The sequence below is a fragment of the Capra hircus genome, chromosome 5, assembly GCF_001704415.2.
Source record: "Capra hircus breed San Clemente chromosome 5, ASM170441v1, whole genome shotgun sequence".
Classification (NCBI taxonomy): Eukaryota; Metazoa; Chordata; class Mammalia; order Artiodactyla; family Bovidae; genus Capra; species Capra hircus.
Genome location: NC_030812.1, coordinates 18132173 through 18152602, shown reverse-complemented (window position 1 = coordinate 18152602; position 20430 = coordinate 18132173). Strand labels below are relative to the sequence as shown.

At 42.2% G+C, this 20430-nt stretch overlaps 1 protein-coding gene across 2 annotated transcripts in view; it reads left to right on the top strand.

Moving 5' to 3' along the window:
* Positions 679-20430, top strand: part of KITLG (KIT ligand) — a 107293-nt gene continuing 87541 nt past the window's right edge. Inside the window, exon 1 of one of the 2 annotated variants that reach the window (XM_018047536.1) lies at positions 679-881. In XM_018047536.1, the coding sequence (XP_017903025.1) occupies positions 867-881 (15 nt within the window). In that variant the 5' untranslated portion in view covers positions 679-866. 2 annotated transcript variants of the gene reach the window in all.

The following is a 20430-nucleotide window of genomic DNA, read 5'->3' as shown; positions in this document are numbered from 1 at the left end:
AAGTGCCTGGTTCTGTGGCCTGCCTGTTACCTACCGCTTCTCGTTTCGTCTTAATTTCTAAAGCAGCAGCCGTAAATCACTCTGGAAACAGCATTGCCCTTAGCAACATTCAACTCTGAGTCAACAGTCATTTCAATGATTAAATATCCATTCACTAAAGTAACTGTTTAAAAAAATTGGAGTGGGACAATGGCCTAACTATATAGATCCTAATTAAGCTTTAAACATATTTTTCCCTAAAGCAGGATGAGGTGAATTCTTCGCTAGGCCCCGAGTGACCCCTCCAGCCCCGCCTCTGCAGTAGAGAAGAAACTACCAGCCGTCGCCCAAGCTCAAGGTTTCTCGTGAGTCCCCGGCCATGCCAGGCTAAGAGGCAGATCAGAGACTCTCCGCGCCCGGGGCGCAGCGCGAGTGGCGGCTGCTGCGTGTTCACCTTCGTCCTAGGCGCCCCCGCGCCCCAGTGGTCTCCCAGCCTTGCGCGCACCAGCCCCCCAGCGCTGGAACGCGCTTCGCTTGATCTGTCCAACTTCTGGCGCTCCAGCCGCCCTCCAGGGTTTGCCCCCCTGCCCCCTGCCCCAGCCCAGGCTTGCTTCCCCGGGGCTCCGGAAGGGAAGGAGGCGTGTCCGGAGTAGGCGGGCGGGAGCCGTATAAAAGTGCTGGCGGCGCGCCGGCCCGGGCTTCGCTCACCGTCTCGCGCCGGGACAGGGATCGCCGCGTCAAGCACTGGCAGTGGAGCGGGCGTTGCGCTCGGGCTCAATGCGTGGACTATCTGCAGCCGCTGCTCATGCAGTATGCTGGAGCTCCAGAACAGCTAAACGGAGTTGCCACACCGCTGCTTGGGCTGGATCACAGCGCTGCCTTTCCTTATGAAGAAGACACAAGTAAGTAGGGCGCGCCGGGGAGCTCGCCAGCTCTCCAAGAAAAACCGTGCCCGGAGGCCGGCGCGTTCCGGCCCCAGCTGCCCCGGCGTGCGGGGCTGTGCCTGCCGGACGAGCCTGGAGGGTGTGGGGGAGGCAGGAGAGGCGCGCGAGCCCCAGCCGCCCGGCTTGGGTGAGCCTGGAGAGGAGTGGGAAGGATGAGCGAGTGTCAAGTTTGGAGCCATAAGTTGGGAGCTGTCAGTCGGGAGCCGCAATTCCTGTAAGACAGAAGGATCTGTTCTTTGGCCGGAGAGTTGAAGTTATTCCAGAAAGGCACGTCCTTGCACGGGAGACATTTTCCCGTGGATTTCGGGAAGATTACACAACAGTTCCCCACGCGCCACGCTCGGTCACTCGCGTACTCAGATTTTTGTGTGGCTCCGGTGTGGGTGCCGGGCTTGTGTGGACTCTGGTCCGAGTTAACTCCGAGGTCCTTATTCGCCGCGCTCAGCTGGGCGGAGAACCTGCCCCACCAGCCGGGGGAAACTTGGCTCCCGCGGCGCCTGCCAGGTTTGCGGCTCTAGGCGAGCTCTAGATAGGGTAATACCTCCACATTGCACCCACTTTCTTCCATTACAGAAGAGAAAAAGTTGTATAAGTGTGCGCGCGTGCGTATTTTAATGGGCACCTCTGGTGGTAGTTATGGAGGTAATTCCCGGTGCTGCAAAATTTGCATTATGCACAAGAAGCACAGAGGGTAGAGCACCGTCTAGGGGTACAATTAGTTGGGGTTTTTTCTTTTTTTCCTTTTCTTTCCTTGCAGCAGATATCTCTGGCTTGTCCTTGATAAAGGGCCGGCGTGGCACTCCCATCCACAGTTCTTTTCGCCAGCTCTCACCTCTACTTTCTCCCATTAGGAATTTTTCTGTGTTATCTGCTGCGGGTTAGGTAAGGCTGCCCTCTCACCCCCCAGAGGTTCTGTTGGAGATTGCAATTCTTGACACGTGTCGAGGGGGTGGAAGTGGCGGGTGAAAAGATTGTATACGTCTTCAGTTTAGAATCTTGAAAATGCTTTATTTAATGACTCACTAAGTGTCACATTTTCAATAAACGTCTAGATCTGGGAAGGGTACCAACGCATTCAGAACCAAGTAGAAAGACCCGAGCCCATTACACTGTGTGGAAAAGAGCAGGGGTCTGGGACTTGGCCTGGCAGAAAGGTTTGTGTAATCTCTAGGGTAGCTGCCCAAGGCGGAGGAAAGGAGCGCAGCGCAGGTTTCTTTCTTGCCAGCAGGTTAGTTTATTGGCAGAGCACCTGGGATCACCGCAGCGGGCTGTTGAAATGCAAATATGGAAGACTGGCAACAGAAGTTTTAACGTAATTGCTTGACTTATACATGCTTTCTGCTGTGTGAAATTAATAAGCATGGGCGGGGAACCAATTCTTTGTCACAGTAGCATCTGCTCACATGAATGGCAGTAGTGAGATCTGGGTGGAGAACCCCGCTACCTTCCGATTCAGGAAAAGAGCCGAAACCTTCCTATTTAAACAAGATCTCTGGAGACAGATCAGGTTAATGACCAACAATCCAAAGGTGGGGGGTGGGGGGGGGGCGTATGGGACGGTACTATCAAGTCAACTTAGATTCGGTAGGATTGATGATCCTTGCACCCTTGCTTGCTTTGCAAAACAAACGGTGAGCTCTGTAATCTCCTTTCTCACTTTGATTAAATGGCTGTGTAAATCGGATTACATGGAATAATGCCATTGAAAACTAGAAAGAGGTCGAACTAGCCTGAAACTCCTTGGTGGCAGTGAATCAGTACTGCTGACCAGGGACGTTGGAGACAGGCAAGTATTTTAGAAATGTGACCTGCTCAGGCTGAGTAAAAGTGCAAGCCCTTTGGGGGAACTTGCTGATGCTGAAGGGCTGGAGGCAAAGCAGGGCAGTGCCCTTGGTGAATGAAGGCATTCATTGCCTGGGATCTAATGACCTTCAAGGTTTCCTTTAAGGATACTTCTAGCAATTCCACATTCTTGCCACTGAAGAAGGAGACCCTGGAAATAACATGAAATCAATGAAGTAATCAGTGGAAATGGGGGAGGGTGCGTAGGTCCTCATTCATATTGTTAGATTTTCTAATCCAAAAGTTACAAAGAAATTTTCTAGTGCAACTCTGTATGGAGGGAAAGTAACATAAGGTAATCTGGCATTAAGAGATGAGATCAATTGTTCCAGTGAATCTAATGTTATACTCGAAAGGATGGAATAGCTATTAATATTCAGTAGTTGAAATAGTCATTTATAAAGATGGAATCAATTTCAAGGTCTGTAATAAAGCAAACAGTTGTGTACCCTTCCATTACCCAAGATATAGAATGATAAATTAATATACTTGAATTATGCAGCTCTCCAAGAATCACAGGGACACCAGGCTATAAGACACATTCTAGCCTTATAGTCAAGCTAAATAAATGTGGAAATTCCACCAACAACCACTTGGGGTGTGAAAAAACGATTCTTTCATTTATTTAGCACATGTGATGGACCAGCAGATGGGCAATAATTACACGGCAGGAGTCGTGAGGAGCAATTTGAACGGTTAAGTTTTAATCACATGTCTACAGAAATGAAAGTGGTTTGCATTTTTCAGATTTCTGAATGTATTTTATCCTTGTTGTGTGGTTTTACGGTTTCTGAAGAGAATTGTGTCTCTCTCTGGCTTAGAACATCTATATTCAGCATATAATAACAATTGGACATATTAATTTGCAAGACCAATTAGAAAAATGCTATTAGTTTAACAGGGCTGATGCCATGTTTTTTGATGTACTTACATTTTAGTTTTGAGATGGTTTGTGAGAGTTTTCACAACTGCTGTTGGGTTTAGAAATATGAAGATAGGAAAATTTCGTCTGGCAAATGGTGTAGAGAAGACCAATTTAGGCACACGTTAGTTCTCAGAAGAAGCAAATAGAATGATTATTAGCTTTTGTTTTTCCAAAGAAGATATCCCCCTCCCCTTTTTTTTGTCTTTGTGAAGTTTGTCTTCTGGGTGATGATGCAAGTTTTTGGAAAAATTTAACATTTGTGAAAAGAGCATTTTTTAATCTTGTCCTTAGAAATCACTCCATTTGGAATGTGTGCTTTGAACAACCCTAATTTATGTAGCTTTTAATTGATACATTCTGCCAAAACTTTGAAACGCAAGTGCTAAATCGATTACGTTGAACATAAAACAAGGAAAATAACCATATGGAAATCTGAAGGGCTGAGCCAACCCAATTAAAATTGCCAAATTTTATTTATATCTGACTGCTGATTTGTAGAGAGCAAATTGTGAGTCACATTTATTCTATAATGATGTGATTGAAATCTTTCCATCACCATCAATAATGTTAAAAAGAATAAGTTCTTCCCCAAGTAGCTAGTCTGAATATGAGAGGTTCTTGCATGGTCTGGCAAGCCCCACTTCATGTGCCCTTCCCCATCCATGTCCAGGGAGCACCTAAAAAATAGTGAAGACATCTTAAACTTTAGCTTTTCAGGACTGATTCTTTTTCTTTTTTTTTTTTTAATTTAATTTTTTTAATTTTTACTTTTACTTCATTTTACTTTACAATACTGTATTGGTTCTGCCACACATTGACACAAGTCCACCATGGGTGTACATGCGTTCCCAAACATGAAACCCCCTCCCGCCTCCCTCCCCGTAACATCTCTCTGGGTCATCCCTGTGCACCAGCCCCAAGCATGCTGTGTCCTGCATAGGACACAGACTGGCGATTCGTTTCCCACATGATAGTATACATGTTTCAATGCCATTCTCCCAAATCATCCCACCCTCTCCCTCTCCCTCGGAGTCCAAAAGTCCGCTCTACACATCTGTGTCAGGACTGATTCTAATTCCTCTTTTACCACTGGTGAGAAAAATGACTTTAGGCACGTGGTTTAACATCTTGGGATTTCCATTTTGTAATCTGTACAATGCTTATCAAATAGTTATAAAGATTTGTAAGGATTAAATGGGATTTTATGTATCCCAGCACAGTGGCTTGCTTGTGGTTACAGCCTAAATTTATTATCCCTAGAAGAAAGTTGCCTCCTGGCTCTCTTAAAAGCCAGAGATAAAACTAGCTTTTGCAGGTAAACGATGCTTAACCATCAAAGCATAGAGACCAAATTTTCATAATCTCGATCTGTGGATTCAACTTTATAGGCTGATAATGTGTTTGTACTCATCAAATCAAGAATGTGTGAAAAGAAAGGCTATCCATGGCATGGGAGATGCTAAATTCTTTAAATTTTTTTCTTTAAAAGTGAAAATGAGAGTGAAAATAGAAAAAGGAAATATCACTATCTCTGATTCACTTTCATATTTCTGCATTCTCGCTTTCTGAGCCCCTCTAATCTGAAATCTGAGGATTTATGTTATTTCTTTTTAGAAGGGACTGGGTCAGCTTCTTGTCCTTGATGTTCTTGAACTTGCTCTTCTGAGTGAGGACAAGGATTCACGTCTGCAGGGTTCTTTACTGTCTTTACCAGGCAACATGCAGTGACATTTTTTTTTTCCCATTATGCAATTTTGGGAGATTTTTTTTTTTTTCCCTTGATTACCTTAACGTTCCCTTTTGTAAATTAGAATAAGACACTTGGATATAAATCTGTCAGGAATGATCTTTTATCTTTGTTTTCTAGTACATGAATCATGAGCAGCTGCAGGAGACTGTCTTTTTTTTCAGTGTTAGTCACCTGTGCAGTTGGAACAATTTAGAAAACAAATTGAAGAAACACCAGGATGCTTTTCTAATATATGCTGCTTTCAGGATTATTTTGTTTGGACTTTGTCTCATAGAAACCATTGACTGTAGCCTTACTGATTTATAGATGCAGTGAGATGCTTTTGTCTTTTCACTTAATTATGGGCATGCTAAAACTGTTTACTGAGGGTGGGAGAGAACTGTCATTATCTATCTCTACCTATTTCTTTCTGTCCAGAAAAATGGAGGTGATGGGGGGGGAATGTGATTTTCTTATAGTTAGGCCTCAGGGACCTTTTTCTAAAATCACAATGTGTGTCAGAAAGGACAGGAAGACTGTCCTTTATATAACTCTCTTTGTCTTTTGACTACATTTTCCTATTTTTCTAGGTTGCTTCATTGACTTGGTTATTAGGGGATGGAGTTCTTTTTTAGCACAGATACTATGTTATATGACTTTGGGAAGGTATTTGAATCTCTCTGGACCTCAGTTTCCTCTACTGTAAAATGAAAAAGTAGGACTAGGTGATTTCTCAGTGTCTTACACTTTTAAAATTCTCTAAGGTTCTAGTAAAATAGACATTTGAACCAGTTGGTGTTTAAGCTTCCATTGGTTCTGAGGTTCATGTAGTCATTGCTTTGGTGTGAATAGAAATCATAACCATTGTCTTATATGTGGTTATGGGGTATAACCATATAACTTATATATATGGAAAATAAATCCAATGGGGCAAAATGAAGGAGATTTCACTTTAAATTGTTCTACTTTTAGCCTTTTCAGCTACTGCTTGATAGTTTTTCTATAAAGAATGGTGTTTACACTTCCTATTTTAGCAGTATCCCTCACTAAAGGGGATCTTTCCTGTCTCTCTTCCAATCTTTAAATTCTCTTAAGTGAAGAAGAATCTTAAGGCAAAGTCAGACAGCCAGAGAGATCCTCTTTCATAACTAATGTATGCCTGCCTCCCCGTATTAGCTTGTCATTTCTGCCCCTGAGGTCTCTAATATCTGTGTGCCTGGAGTAGAAATGTATAGAAAGAGCTTTCGTGAAGGGTATCAGAGATGTGGGTCCTGCACTTGGCTCAGGCTCCAGGGCCAGTCACTGAGCCTCTGTAGTCTTGGGCGAGTCACTGAGTCTTAGTCTTAGTCTTATGGTGCCCTAGAGCTAATCCTGAGAAGAGAGTGAAGAGGAGGGGTCTGCAGCTGGAGATGCAGAGGCTGAGAAAGGAGGGAGCAGCTCTTCTGCCTCCGGGAGAGACTGTTCCTGAGGATGGCTCCTTGCCATCTGAGTCTCTCCTTGTCGTGGGTTTTTGCAGGTCTAGGACCGCTCTGGAAGACCTCTTACTCACCACTTTTCCTTAGCTTCTCTTGCCGACTGACAGAACTGGAACCTGGGACTAGCCTGGTAGCCAGCAGCTGGATTTCCTTGGCAGCCAGAAGCCACTTTGCTCATGATTGGCATGAGAATATTCAAAGATCAATTGGACCCCCCCTCTTCCAGGCAAAAGACTACAAATTCTGCAGAAAATAGAGCTGTGACTATGACAACAATGTACCATTTGCTCTCATCATCAGCAAAATCTAGCGAGCTTCCTACTAAAACCATGTTCAGAATTGAGGCGGTGATCCAGACACTTGAACGGCAGCAGTGGCTATCTTTCGGTTATCTGGATATAAGAATTCAGCACTTGACTTTGCAGGTGTAAGCTGTTGCCTTGGGGCTTGGAGTGCAGCTGATTAGAATGTAGTCTCTAAGGGGGGCAGTTAGGGTGCCTTTTCTGTGTTCCTGGCACACAGACAGCAGCTCAGAAATCTGACAGTTGCCTTGCAAATAATGCCTTTGCTCTCCAGGGTGACCATGCAAAAGGGCGTACAAGACGAGAGCAAGAGCAGAGCTCCGTCACTGCTCATTTGCAAAAGCAAGCCCCAGCCTCCTTCACCTTTGCAGAAAGGGTGTCCCCGCTGTCTAATGTACCCTGACTGTACACTAAGCCACCACTGGAGACCGGGAAAGAAAGAGCATAACCTGGAGGGAGCCGTTGTTTGTCTTACATACACATACTCTGTTGCCCTTTCAGGAGCAGAAGTTCATCTTTTGTGTAAAAGCCCTGTGGGGGTGCTTAGCACTTTTGCCTCTTTGTCACCTTGACATGAAATCTCTGAAGCCAAGGACCTTTCCTTTTAAGTGTCTTTACCAAAAGTCCAGGACTGAATTACATCTGGTAATTGGCCTGTTTCTTCTAAATGCCAGTGTTTGAGTGGTAGTAAACCAAGTTGCCTCTAAAAATTACAGCTTAATAGTGGTAATCTATTGTCACGGACTCTGTTTTGCTGAGTTTTTGACTGTTTACTTAGGGTCCCTTTCTGAAGCCTTCCTAGATGCCTTATGAAAACATGCATCTCTTGATTTCCAAGAAGAGTGTAGCAGAGAAAGTAGGTTGTGTTACAAAGGCCTTGCTCCTCTCCTGGAATGTGTTGTCCTTATAAGAAAGAAAAGAAAGATAGCGCGAAGTCGTGTCCAACTCTTGCGATCCCATGAACTGTTGCTTGCCATGCTCCTCTGTCTATGGCATCCTCTAGGCAAGAATATTGGAGTGGGGGGACTTATAGATGGCTGTTAAAACTGACTTCACTGCAGAACTTTAGAAGGGAGGAGGGAGGAAGGGTAGCAATGTTTCCTATAGGATGGTTTCTAATGTGATCCAGAAAAGCCAAGGATTGCAAAACAAACCCGAGCAGTTGCACATCAGTAGTTACGGTTCTGTGTAAACCTACAGTTTAACACTTCTGAAGTAGTCACTGCATTAGGGATTTCCATTTTTGATGATCGACTAAGACCTCTGTGATTGCTTTAGCTTGGATCTCTGGCAATTTTAGAAAGCTGCTACCTTCAGCCAGCCCTACCCAGAGATCTCTGATGTGTTCTGTTAGGCAGAGAATGAACTCAGGTCATTCTACTGCTTGTTAGATATAGTATCACACTATAGGAACTGGCTCTGTGCTTTCTGCCTCCAGATGGTCCAAAGTGGGTGCTAAAATGCTGGAATAGTAAAGAAGTCAGAAAACATTCATGAAAAATCCAAAAGAAGTTATTAGCATAACGTTTTTAATACTGGATAAAATTAATTCTATGTAGAAAAGCATAGAACTACAAAGTAGGATTTATATAATCCTTCCATTGTTATGCAACAAATTTTAACAATATTGTTTTTTCTAATTCTTAACCCCTGCCCAGGAAAGTATTTTAAAACTTTAGGACACATTTGTTTATAATATACTGTAGCCATAATGGTACTCTCTGTCTGAACAGTACTAGGAAATAGTAAACTATAAAAAATAGTCCTCCATTTGAAACTCGGATCTTTTAGATTCTTAATTCCACAGACTTCTAACCCCCAAGTTGATTTGACCATTTATTGTTTGCATTTCTGTATAAATGTCACAGATAAATGATTTGGCTTGAGGGAATGATATTTATTATAGTTTGTGTCAAGCATTTGACATTTAAATGTGTAGCCATTTTAAATAGCTTTCATGATTGTTTTGTAAAATCAGATCACCCTGATAATAAGGTTATGCCAAAATAGCACTTAGTAGAAAACAGTTCCAAGATGAGTGAATTCAAAGACCTTTTCTTCTTAGGTCCCATTTCACAGATGAGGAAACCAAGATAAAGTCTTTTCCTTGTTAACTCAAAGGGTTTTCTGGTCATGATCAACACCCCGAGATTCAGTTGGCACTACCGCAGTCCGTTAGTGCAGCTTATTCAGAACCTCAAAGATACACACTCTGCTCATAAGAGCATTGAGTCAAAAACAAATGCAGTCAGATATTAAAAACAGCTGCCTGTAATAGAATTTGGCAACAAAAATTTTGTGGAGTGGTTCACACTAGAGGCTCAGTGAAAATAAATTGAATGTTGTGGAATGAATAAACGCCTGATATCAGGTTGTTAAGGGCCAATAACCTGTTTTAGAAGCCTTTTTCTTTCTTTTTTTTTTTTTAACAGTAGGCAAATTTTAACTACTGTCCTGGCCGTGTCATACATAGAAACGTCTGGTTAATGATTGGAAAGGCTACTTTGGTCCCCATTTACAGCATTAATTTTCAGTGAATATGCACTATTTACTAAGCAAAACTGGCAGGCATATGAGAATACGAAAACCACTGGACTGAAGCAAACACAGTAGTGGTCCTGCCACTTACTAGCAGTGTGTTCTTCAGTAAGTATTTCTCTCTGAGCTTTACTTTCCCAGTCTCTAAAATGGGTGCAGAAATAACTACCTGTGGGTAGTATTGATGATGTGATTAAGTGAGATAGGCTGTGTAAGGGCACAGGGGCTTCCTCCTAGTAAATAACCAGTCCCTGCTTAGCAAGAAGAGTGAGTCGCAGAACCTTTCCATAAATCCACATACTGAAAGACATAAATGCATTATTCGCATTTCTTGACTTTGGGTATAGGGCTTGCATGAATAAGTGAATTAAAATAATAGAGCTTGGGATAGTTGGGGAATTTGGGATTGATAATGTACACACTGCCATTTTTTAAATGGATAACCAACAAGGACCTCCTGTGTAACACAGGGAACTCTACTTACTTAATATTATGTAACAACCTAAGTGGGAAAAGAACTGAAAAAGAATAGATACACGTGTTTGTATAACTGAATCACTTTGTACACCTGAAACTAATATAACATTGTTAATCAACTATTACTCTAACAGAAAAGTTAAAAAAAAAAAAAAAGGGAGCTTTATACCTTAACTGCCTTCCTTATACACAATCTACCTTCCTTAGCACTCTTGGCAGATTAAACCGAATTTTCCTCCAATTTTACATCCTCTACCTCATTTTTCTCTTTGCTGTGACGTTAACAGGCATACAAAATGGGCCAAAAGACTAGCTGCTTAACAAAAGGAACAATAAGGAAATAAAAAGACTAGCTACTTAGTTAATACCCATTGATTACTCACCATACCTGAGGCACCAGGCCACAAACTGCACAGGAATTTCTCATTTGATTCTAGCCAAAAAAAAAAAAATCTTATGAAGCAGATATCATTATTGATATCATTTATTCAACAAATAAGGAAACTAAAGTTCAGAGAGATTAAGAACACTTGCCCAAGATTAAAAGTGGGGCAAAATGCACATAAGTGGAAGAGTTTGGATTTGAAGCCAAGCCTGTTTAATTCTACAAACTAGATTCCACTGAACCACGTCAATGGAATGCACCTATGTTTAAATATACATATAATCTGTAAGGCTTGAGACTTAAAAAAAAAATGTGTGTGTGAAGATGATGGTTTTTTAATCTTATAAGGGGAAGGCTGAGCAGGCAAAGCAGAGCTCCTGGGGTGAGTGAGGCATTGCTTCTGACTCAGCTCCCAGGACCACCCAGGAGTGTAAATGGCAGTGAAGAGCAGTAACACTCCCACAGTCTGGGAGCCCAGAGTGATCCTCAGTCTCCCTAGCCATCAGAGGCGTGCCTCCCCTGACCCATTGTGAGGGAGGCCCCTTGTTAACTGGAAAAATGCCATTTTATTTTATGGAATTAAGAATCACTGCCAAGTTCTTGGTGTCTGTCAAATAAAATGGTACTTTTGTTGGCAGAGGGGAAGGTTGTTAAATATTTGAAAATTGTTGCAAAATAATTTCTTGGGAGTAGAAAGCTGTTTCAAGGATTACCTTAATCAATTTGCTCTGACTGTCTTTTCATGCTGTTTCTGAAGACAGTTTTCAGTGACTGTGATCATTTTTGGAAAACTACTGAATAATGTCTTTTTGCTAAAGCTATCAGCTGTTAAAGTTGTGACCTTTGCTTTGTAATTCCCTTTCAGTCCAACTGCATGAATAGTAAAAATTCATTTCCTGCATTGATGTTATGATTTTTTGCAACAAATGACTGTTGGACCATCCGTGGTGGCAGCACCACTTTGTAACTTATCAGTTTAGTGGAAATGAAAGTGTTCTTTAAAAGATCCTGGAATCATTTGAACACAGGTGAAAGAAACAGCAGAGCAGAGGTGTGATGAACTAAACAGAACTAAACAGACAGCAGTTAGATGGCCTGCTTTGGTTGGCTGATCCTCTGAGCCTTGGTTTCCCCATCTGCCAAAAGGGAGAGCAGTACATTTCTCAAAGGTGGTTGTGAAAATTATGTGAAATAATCCACAAAAAGTTCTTAGTCCAGTGTCAGGCACCTAGGGAATCGAGATGCAGGTTTGATCCCTGGGTTGGGAAGATCCCCTGGAGAAGGGAATGGCAACCCACTCCAGTATTCTTGCCTGAAGAATTCCATGGACAGAGGAGCCTGGCGGGCTACAATCCATGGGGCGGCAAAGAATCGGACACGACTTAGTGACTAAACCACCACCACAGCCAAGCTTATCAATAGCAATGAAGCCTTATGTTTTAAAGTGACTTTCACTGCAAAATCTCCATTGTCAGAATGAAACAGAAAGTTGAAGCAATTTATCCAAATACCTCAGGCCTGGAATTCACTTTAGTCCTAAATGTTTTCATTCCCTACTCTAACCAAAAATCTGAAAAAGAGCTAAATGTGTATACTTATAATCACAAGATAGTTTACCTAGAGCAAAGTTACTTCTTTCTATCATGTGCCCAAGGTCACAGTGCTAATACGTGGCGGAGCTGGCCTAGGAACCAGGCGGTCTGGAACCAGGGCCTGCGTTCCTCAGCCCTGTGCTCTCCCTGGAACTGGGGGTACAGACCATGAGTCCTTCCCCTGAATTGGTGAGTGATCTCCTTTCCCTCTCTGGGAGGAGGAGTCGTTTTCTGCATCAACAGAAATATAGCCACTTGTTGAGGGAGAAGGGAAAGAGCGTGGCTTTTGTGTCAAAAGCACCTAGGTTTTACCTCTAGCTCTTTATTCTAGCTTTCAAAGGGATCTTAGGCAAATTAGTTAACTTGGCTTAGCCTTCTCTTAAACTGAATTTCCTCTCTTGTAATGTGGAATAATACTCTGCAGCTTTTTAACCTAAAAATAGTGTTGTATATCTGCTTTGTGATCCTCACTCACAGAATTGTACTATTATAAAAAAATGTGTTTCAGACTGAACACATGTTTTCCTGCTATACTCTTAAGCACTAAATTGTGGCTATGTAAGGGTTTGATTCATTGGCCTCATTAGACACTCAAAGGAGCATGGACTTTGGAGTTAGAATGAGGCTGAAGTCCTTAATCTTGTTATTCACCAAGACCCACTTTCTATCTCTGGGCCTCAGTGTTCCTATCTGTATAATGGGGTAGTAAGGGTAATAAAATATAGTTGGAAGAATACAAAGATTACATGAGATAATGTACGGAAATTGGCTGACCCAGAACTGATGTTCCATGAGTGGTATCTCTAATCTTTAGGGACTGGAAGACGCCAGCCAATAGATCCGAATGGATCCGTCTGTTCTGTCTCTTGCTCCACTCATGTAACAGCTACAATTATTAAACCTGTTGTCACTGAAAAGCAGAAAAGCAAAGAGAGATTATGGGAAATGGGCTTGTGTAGCCGTGAACCGAGACTAGTAGGGGTCTGGATGTGGGTCAGCCTCCTGCTTTGAAACCACGGATGCTGATGCTTGTCTTGACTGCATCACCAGTTGTGTGAGACAGAGATAATTAATAGACCAGTGCTCCTCACACTGTGTTGTTTCATTCAGAGGCCTACAGTCATGCTATTATTCTAAGCCCTGAGTAATGAATAAGTCCAGCTTTCTAAATAGTGAAAATTTTTGAGTTTATTAATGTCTCCCCAAATGAGCCTCACACTGCTTCATATAGTACGTATTAATAGTTTTGGAGACGCATAGATACGGAGTCATCTCTTCAAATTGGAATGAGTTTGAGTCGCTTACTTCTTTTAACATTCTGACTTCCTCATTTGTAAGATGACATTTATAATAATGTTTAACTCATCAGGTGGTTTTGAGGATTAAAGGAGCCAGTGCATAAGAAGGACTGTTCCATACCAGATACCAGGAAACCTAGGGAAATGCTAGTGGATTGCAAGCAAAATTCATTTTTGCGTTCAGTTTGTTGCTTTTTTTTCTTTTGGTTTTGTCTGCATGCATTGAATTTGCATGGGTGTAGGATCAGCAGTTTGGGGACATTTGCATTATAAATTCAGGTTTTATTTTCTTGTGGGTGATGCTGTTTTCGAGTTTAAGGGCTTGATTGTCGAGGTTAATCTTCAAGTAAGTGTTGTATCAATCAAGACCAGATGCAAGTTACTTTGGTCAGTCCATTATTTCAGGTAAATAAGCATTCCCTTCTTGGACAGAACATTAAACTGTTATGTTCCTTTTGGTGGAGTGCTGACTTGCGGAAGACAGAAAACGGCTCCTATTTCCTGACGTTGCATAATCTGAAGGCTGTTTCTAGAGGTTTCTTGATTGAATCTTTGACTCTCATGACTTCAACAATTAAGTTATCAATCCAGAGAAGCGTGAAATAACTTTGGGCTCAATTCACAGGCTTTAACATAGCAACTTGAGTCAAAACTCAAGTGAAACTCAAAAGCAAAAAGATCTCTTTTAAATGTTGAAAAAGAAAAAAAAAAAAAAAAAGGTATGTCCATTCTTTTAAGGCCCAAAGGAGAATGGGGCTGAATCATTGATATGTGTGTTATAAGCTGTTTAAGAGGAGAGTTAGATTATAAAGGGGCTTTTTGCATCTTTCCTTGAAAATTGTGTCCTGGCACACGAGGGCAATGCAACCGAGTCAAAACAAGCACTTGACTGGCTGCACAAGAATCCGCATCCTAAAGTCAACTCTGTGGTGTTGGTATAGAGTTTGTCCCTCTGATGGCATCGATTTTGTAACTCAACAAAATGAAGAGTGAATTCTGTAATGTTAAAGATTCTCTGTAATGTACACAGCCCAGATTATTAAAGAAGTCTGATCATGTGGCTGCCCTGGTTAAAATCCTCCACTGACTTTATATTACCTGCAGGATAAAGTCCAAACCCTCAACACACTGTGCAGGATTCACTGCGACTTGGCTGTTGCCCATCTCCACTGCTCCCTTGGTGGTAAATTTCATGCCAGTGTCACCTAACCGACCTGCAGTGAAACAGTGATATACTCCACGCTGCACTTGGTCTTGAAAGCCCCAGTAGCCCCTCTTTATCCTCCAACTGATCTACCTGAAATGATTCCTCTTCTTAGAAGCCCTCCCTGAAGTCCGTTGCCCTTCTTCCCTGCCGCCACTCCCCCTGTATTTAGTGATCTTACCCTATGCTTCTATAGCATTAAATATATATGTATATATAAAACAATATGACAAAATTTTCTTATTTGCCTGCCTACCTGCCTAAATTGGTTCATGTTGATATCCTCAGCTAGTGGAACAACACCAAAATCTTATTAAGGTTTTTGGAACCAAACTATGAGTGAATGAATCACATCAGTTGTTTCTTTTACTGAATCTTTGACTACAGCATTCTAAGCATGGGTCAGACTGCTTATCAGTTTAATGCCTGCTGACCTCGGTTGATGCATGGGGTGGTACCGCGGAGGGCGATTTGAAAGGTAGGAGGAACGTCAATCCTGCATTGATGTCATACCTAGGAAATGCATATGACCGTGCATGCAGTACCACTTGGCACAAACATATGTTGCTCAAACATACCTCTGTTTGGAGAGAGAAGTGGGCCACTTGGGGTTGTAGAAGAAGGTAGAAACTATGGATTAAAAAAGGAGTTGGGTGGGTCAAGTTACTGGCCATCTTTAAGGAAATAACACACTAGGTTGAATAGCAGGTTGAGATGGTGCTGGCTAATTCAAGATTATATAGGGTCTAAGAGCCAAAAGAGAAGGAAATGGCAACCCACTCCAGTGTTCTTGCCTGGAGAATTCCAGGGACAGAGGAGCCTAGTGGGCTGCCGTCTGTGGGGTCGCACAGAGTCGAACATGACTGAAGTGACTTAGCAGCAGTAGCAGCAAGAGCCAGAAAGGATTTTAGTAGATGATACTGCTGCGGATAGGGGTGAAGAAAATGCCGATTCTGGTTCTCATTTGGTGTACCAGGTCCTGACCTAAGTGTGTCACAGACTTTTATCTGCACTAGTTTCTCCACTTACGAGTCTGGTCATGTGATCCCTTCCATTTACAGAATAGGAGTAGGTAGGGGGTGTAAGCTGCTCAGCACCTTACAACTAGTTAGGCTTAAAACCAGTCTGTTTATTTGGTGTTAGTATTGCTGACATTTTCTCTTTTTGCTTAGGTAAGATGTTTTTCTTGATACATGATAATGAATGACTGTCGTAAATAGAATAAATGAAATTCTTTCCAGCTTCAGTTCAGTTCAGTTCAGTCACTAAGTTGTGTCTGACTCTTTGCGACCCCATGAATCGCAGCACGCCAGGCCTCCCTGTCCATCACCAACTCCCAGACTTCACTCAGACTCGCATCCATCGAGTCGGTGATGCCATCCAGCCATCTCATCCTCTGTTGTCCCCTTCTCCTCTGTCCCCCAATCCCTCCCGGCATCAGAGTCTTTTCCAATGAGTCAACTCTTCGCATGAGGTGGCCAAAGTACTGGAGCTTCAGCTTTAGCATCATTCCTTCCAAAGAAATCCCAGGGCTGATCTCCTTCAGAGTGGACTGGTTGGATCTCCGTGCAGTCCAAGGGACTCTCAAGAGTCTTGCTTACACACATTCAAGAAGCTTCCTTTCATATTTTCTTCCCACAGTTTGTGTTGGTTAATGGTTAGCCAGTGCAACAGACAAAGGAAGGATATTGTGAAGGATTATACACTACTGTGTATAATCTCTATCAAGAAAGTGATGAAAGAAATATGAGACAATAGACAGTATGAGAACTTTAGATGGTTCAACCTAAGTGATATTTATGGATTTAAGGTTGATGTGGTTAAGGAATTTAGCAACAATGATGTTTCAGTACTCAGGATCAAAGATGTATTTAAGTGTGCAGGAAGAAAGTTGGAGAAGGATTTAACATGAAGTGACATTTTCAAATTTTATCTGTGATTAGAAGCCACCATCTTAGTGACCCAAGGCAATGATACCACTTACAACACAGAGTTCTTAAAGACAAAACTATTTTGATGCCAAGTTTTCAAAAGTTCTGAAGTTGTTAAAGTTATGCAACCTTATATAGCGTTGCCCTAGTTTTACTTTTTTTTTTTTTTCTTCCCTAATCAGGTAAGCTGCTTGGTTTGGGGTGTAGAACTGAAAGGTTAGCATTTCTGAAACCTGTAAAAACTTTTTAAATTTTGGATTATACTACATTATAAGGAGCAAAATCTACCTCCTGTCTCCATTTACAAACAAAAGCTCCAAAAAGTACCATACTGGAGAAGGGGAGATGACACACAAAAGTTAAACAATAAAGTTGACATGCAGATTTGGCACTCGAATCATACGGCAGCTGAAGCATATCTTTGAAATTTCATTTAGCTGGCTACACGGCCCTATCTTCATTTCCTGAGGAATTGGATTCCCATTCTTCCCTGTCTAGTGAGAGAATCTCTTTGCTCTCCAAGCACTCTCCATGTTTATATGTATCCCTCCATCCACTTTTGATTCCTCAGCAAAACAGCTGCTTTGAAAAAAGCCCAAAGAACAGTCTTGCAATGGATACTCACTCATCTTCTTTCCTGACCCAAGGAGAAATTCCTTTCTTTTTTTTTCCTCTAGGATTTTTTTTAGAGTTAAGGCTTGCAGGTTTAAAGTACATTTTCCATATTCTTCTTTTGTCTTATTATACAAGGAAACTTAATTGATCATCTTCCAGGTCATCTCTGAGAAAGAATTTCAGAACACAAAATAATTGACATTTACTTTGAAGATTGTTAACTAAGAACCTTTTAAAAGCTAGTAATAAAAAGTGTGTGATACCACTCCTCACAGCCTGGTACATTGTTAAAAAGTCTTTTCCTTTTTTATTTCTGTCTTATGTCTTCCTTTCTCTAGTGATTTTGGAGTCTCTTCCTACATAGTCATATTATGGAGAATGCTAAGCACAACTCTATGGATATCATGGTGAAAAATCGCAATAAAAGAGCTTGCCGTGTAGTCATGCTTATTAGCATGAAAATGTCTATTTTGGAGGGGAGTGGTGGTGAGGGCAGTGCCATCTGAGTCCACTCCTGTGTAGTCTGGCATGCAACTTTCTGTTTCTTGCAAACAAGTCTTGCAAGAGGGGAACGGAGATATTATGCCTGTGTTGCTCTGAAGAAAACGTAGTTGTTTTTATTCTTGAGTCAAACTAGGAATGGGTCTGATGACATAAAAAAGTCATTTAGTTCTGTGAGGTTTCTTTTTGGTTGCTTCAGTAGGGATGACAGATAGAGTCAACCAGTGCTTTGGGAAAAGATAAGATTAGCATTTAAAAGCTTAACGTATGTCATCACTTCTGAACGTGCCTGTTCCCTAGTGAAATCATATTCCCTGCATGTGTTTCCCAGTGCAGAGCCACCATGAATAATTTTTTATGAATGACTGCTTTAGAAATTTTGATGGATTGCAGCTCCCTGGGGAAACAGGGAGAAATTTATAGATGCATCTTATACTGAATTCTAAATAAGAGTGTATAATTGTGCTTACTTCCACTGAACTTACTATAGGAAAGTGTCTGCATTCCAGGTCTTTTTTTTTTTTTTTTCTAATGCCTTTGTTGAGTCAATAAAAGAAAGTAACTGCACATGATACTCATCTAGTTCCTTTAGAAAGGGAATTGGGATTTTATAGGCAGGTCAGTACTTCGGGTTATTACCACATTTTGGCCAAATCTGCCAGTAAAAACATTTCCTAAGTGCTAAATAAACAGTTTATTTAGCATTTAGCAGAGCACTGTGCTAGAGGCTAGAGCTACAGTAGTGAAGAAAACACATCATTCCTGCTTTTCATGGGGCTTATAGAGTAGCCTTGGTTTTATATCCTTATTTTCCATTTTCATGGGGCTAGAGAAGTATTTAAAGGTACAAAGAAAATGGTTTAAAATTCAAACTGAAAGGCATTTAGCTGATGTTGCATTTTGGATAATTAAGAAAATGTTGCAACATTCATGTGTCATCATTAGTCTTTGGCAGTTACTGGATTCGGAAGGAAGACAGTGGTTTATGCCCAACGGATGAGCAAAACAGTTTCATTTATCCTTCATTCATTGATTCCTTTTATCCTTCATTCATTATGGATTTATTGTATACATGTTAATGAGAAGCTCCTCTGTATTTAGCACTGCTCTACTCACCCTGAACAAAACAGCGAGAAAAAGTGCCTGCCTTATGGGGCTCAAACTCAAGAGCAGGAGACAGGTAACAAGCATGCTAAGTCACTTCAGTCGTGTCCAACTTTGTGTGACCCCATGAACTGTAGCCCACCAGGCTCCTCTGTCCATGAGGATTCTCCAGGCAAGAGTATTGGGGTGAGTTGCCATTTCCTTCTCCAGGGGGTAACAAGCCTGCCTGGTGGGTAATGTCAGTTCATGGTGAATAAGGACACCGCCTGCTAAGGATTGAATCACACACTATCCTGGCTTCACCTGTGCCTCATTTCACATACCTGAGTTTATTCTCTATGCAAACAATTTAAAGCATGCTCCCACCAGGTCTGTACTATATAAAAGAGAATTAGATGGTAGGAGTGCTTAAGTAGTTCAAGGAGCTGCTGCTGCTGCTGCTAAGTCGCTTCAGTTGTGTCCGACTCTGTGCAACCCCAGAGACGGCAGCCCACCAGGCTCCCCCGTCCCTGGAATTCTCCAGACAAGAACACTGGAGTGGGTTGCCATTTCCTTCTCCAATGCATGAAAGTGAAAAGTGAGAGTGAAGTCACTCAGTCGTGCTCGACTCTTAGCGACCCCATGGACTGCAGCCCACCAGGCTCCTCCGTCCATGGGATTTTCCAGGCAAGAGTACTGGAGTGGGGTGCCATTGCCCTCTCCGAGTTCAAGGAGCTAGAGATAAGAATAATGAACAACAATAGCAGTATCCTCATCCTCACCCCATTTTCCCACTTGTCAGAAGGAACAGGGATAAGAATAAATGGACCATCAAGACAGTTTTCTCATAATTTCTGATGAAAAGTGCTTCAGTGGAAATAAAACTGTGATCTGAGAGTGCTGGAGCTGCTTCAGGCAGGTCACCTGGGAAGGTTTTTTCCAGAAGATGATATCTGAACTGAATCCTGAATGATCAGAAAGATTTGCCTCATTCACAGCCCAAGAGGGAGAAAGCTTGTAAGGGTGGTACAACAGCTTAGGGCAGAAATATATCCCTGGCGTTTAAGGACCAGAAAGGAGGCCAGTGGAGCTGGAGTATGGTGAGGGGAAAGGCATGGTGAGACTGAGCATGGAGCAGGACAAGTCTGTGTTAAATAGGGCCTTGGAGACCTTGATAGGGATGTGCATTTCATCATAACTGTAATGGAAAGGCATTCTGAGGTTGTAGGCAGGTGGCAGTGATTTGCAATGCCTGAAGACCACAGTCTTGTGAGTAGCAGGCATGGAAGCAAAGGAGGCTATTTAGAAGGCCCTTGGAGTCTTCCAGGCAGGAGTGATGGAGCTGGGCACAACTGGTACTGCTCTGAGATGAGACGGAAGGAAGTGAGTGTTTCAAGACTTATTTTGCTGGTAGAACTAACAGGACTTGACAGAGTCAGTGTGGAACTAGGGGAACGGGAAGGATCAAGGATGATGCTCAGCGTGGTAGCTTGAGCCACCAGGCTTCAGGTCTGGAAATGACATTGCTGGGGATGCTTGTTCTAGGTGTGGTTGGAAAGACAGCATTGATAACCACAGTGGTGGACATTTAGGAGGGTGAGCTAGCTGGG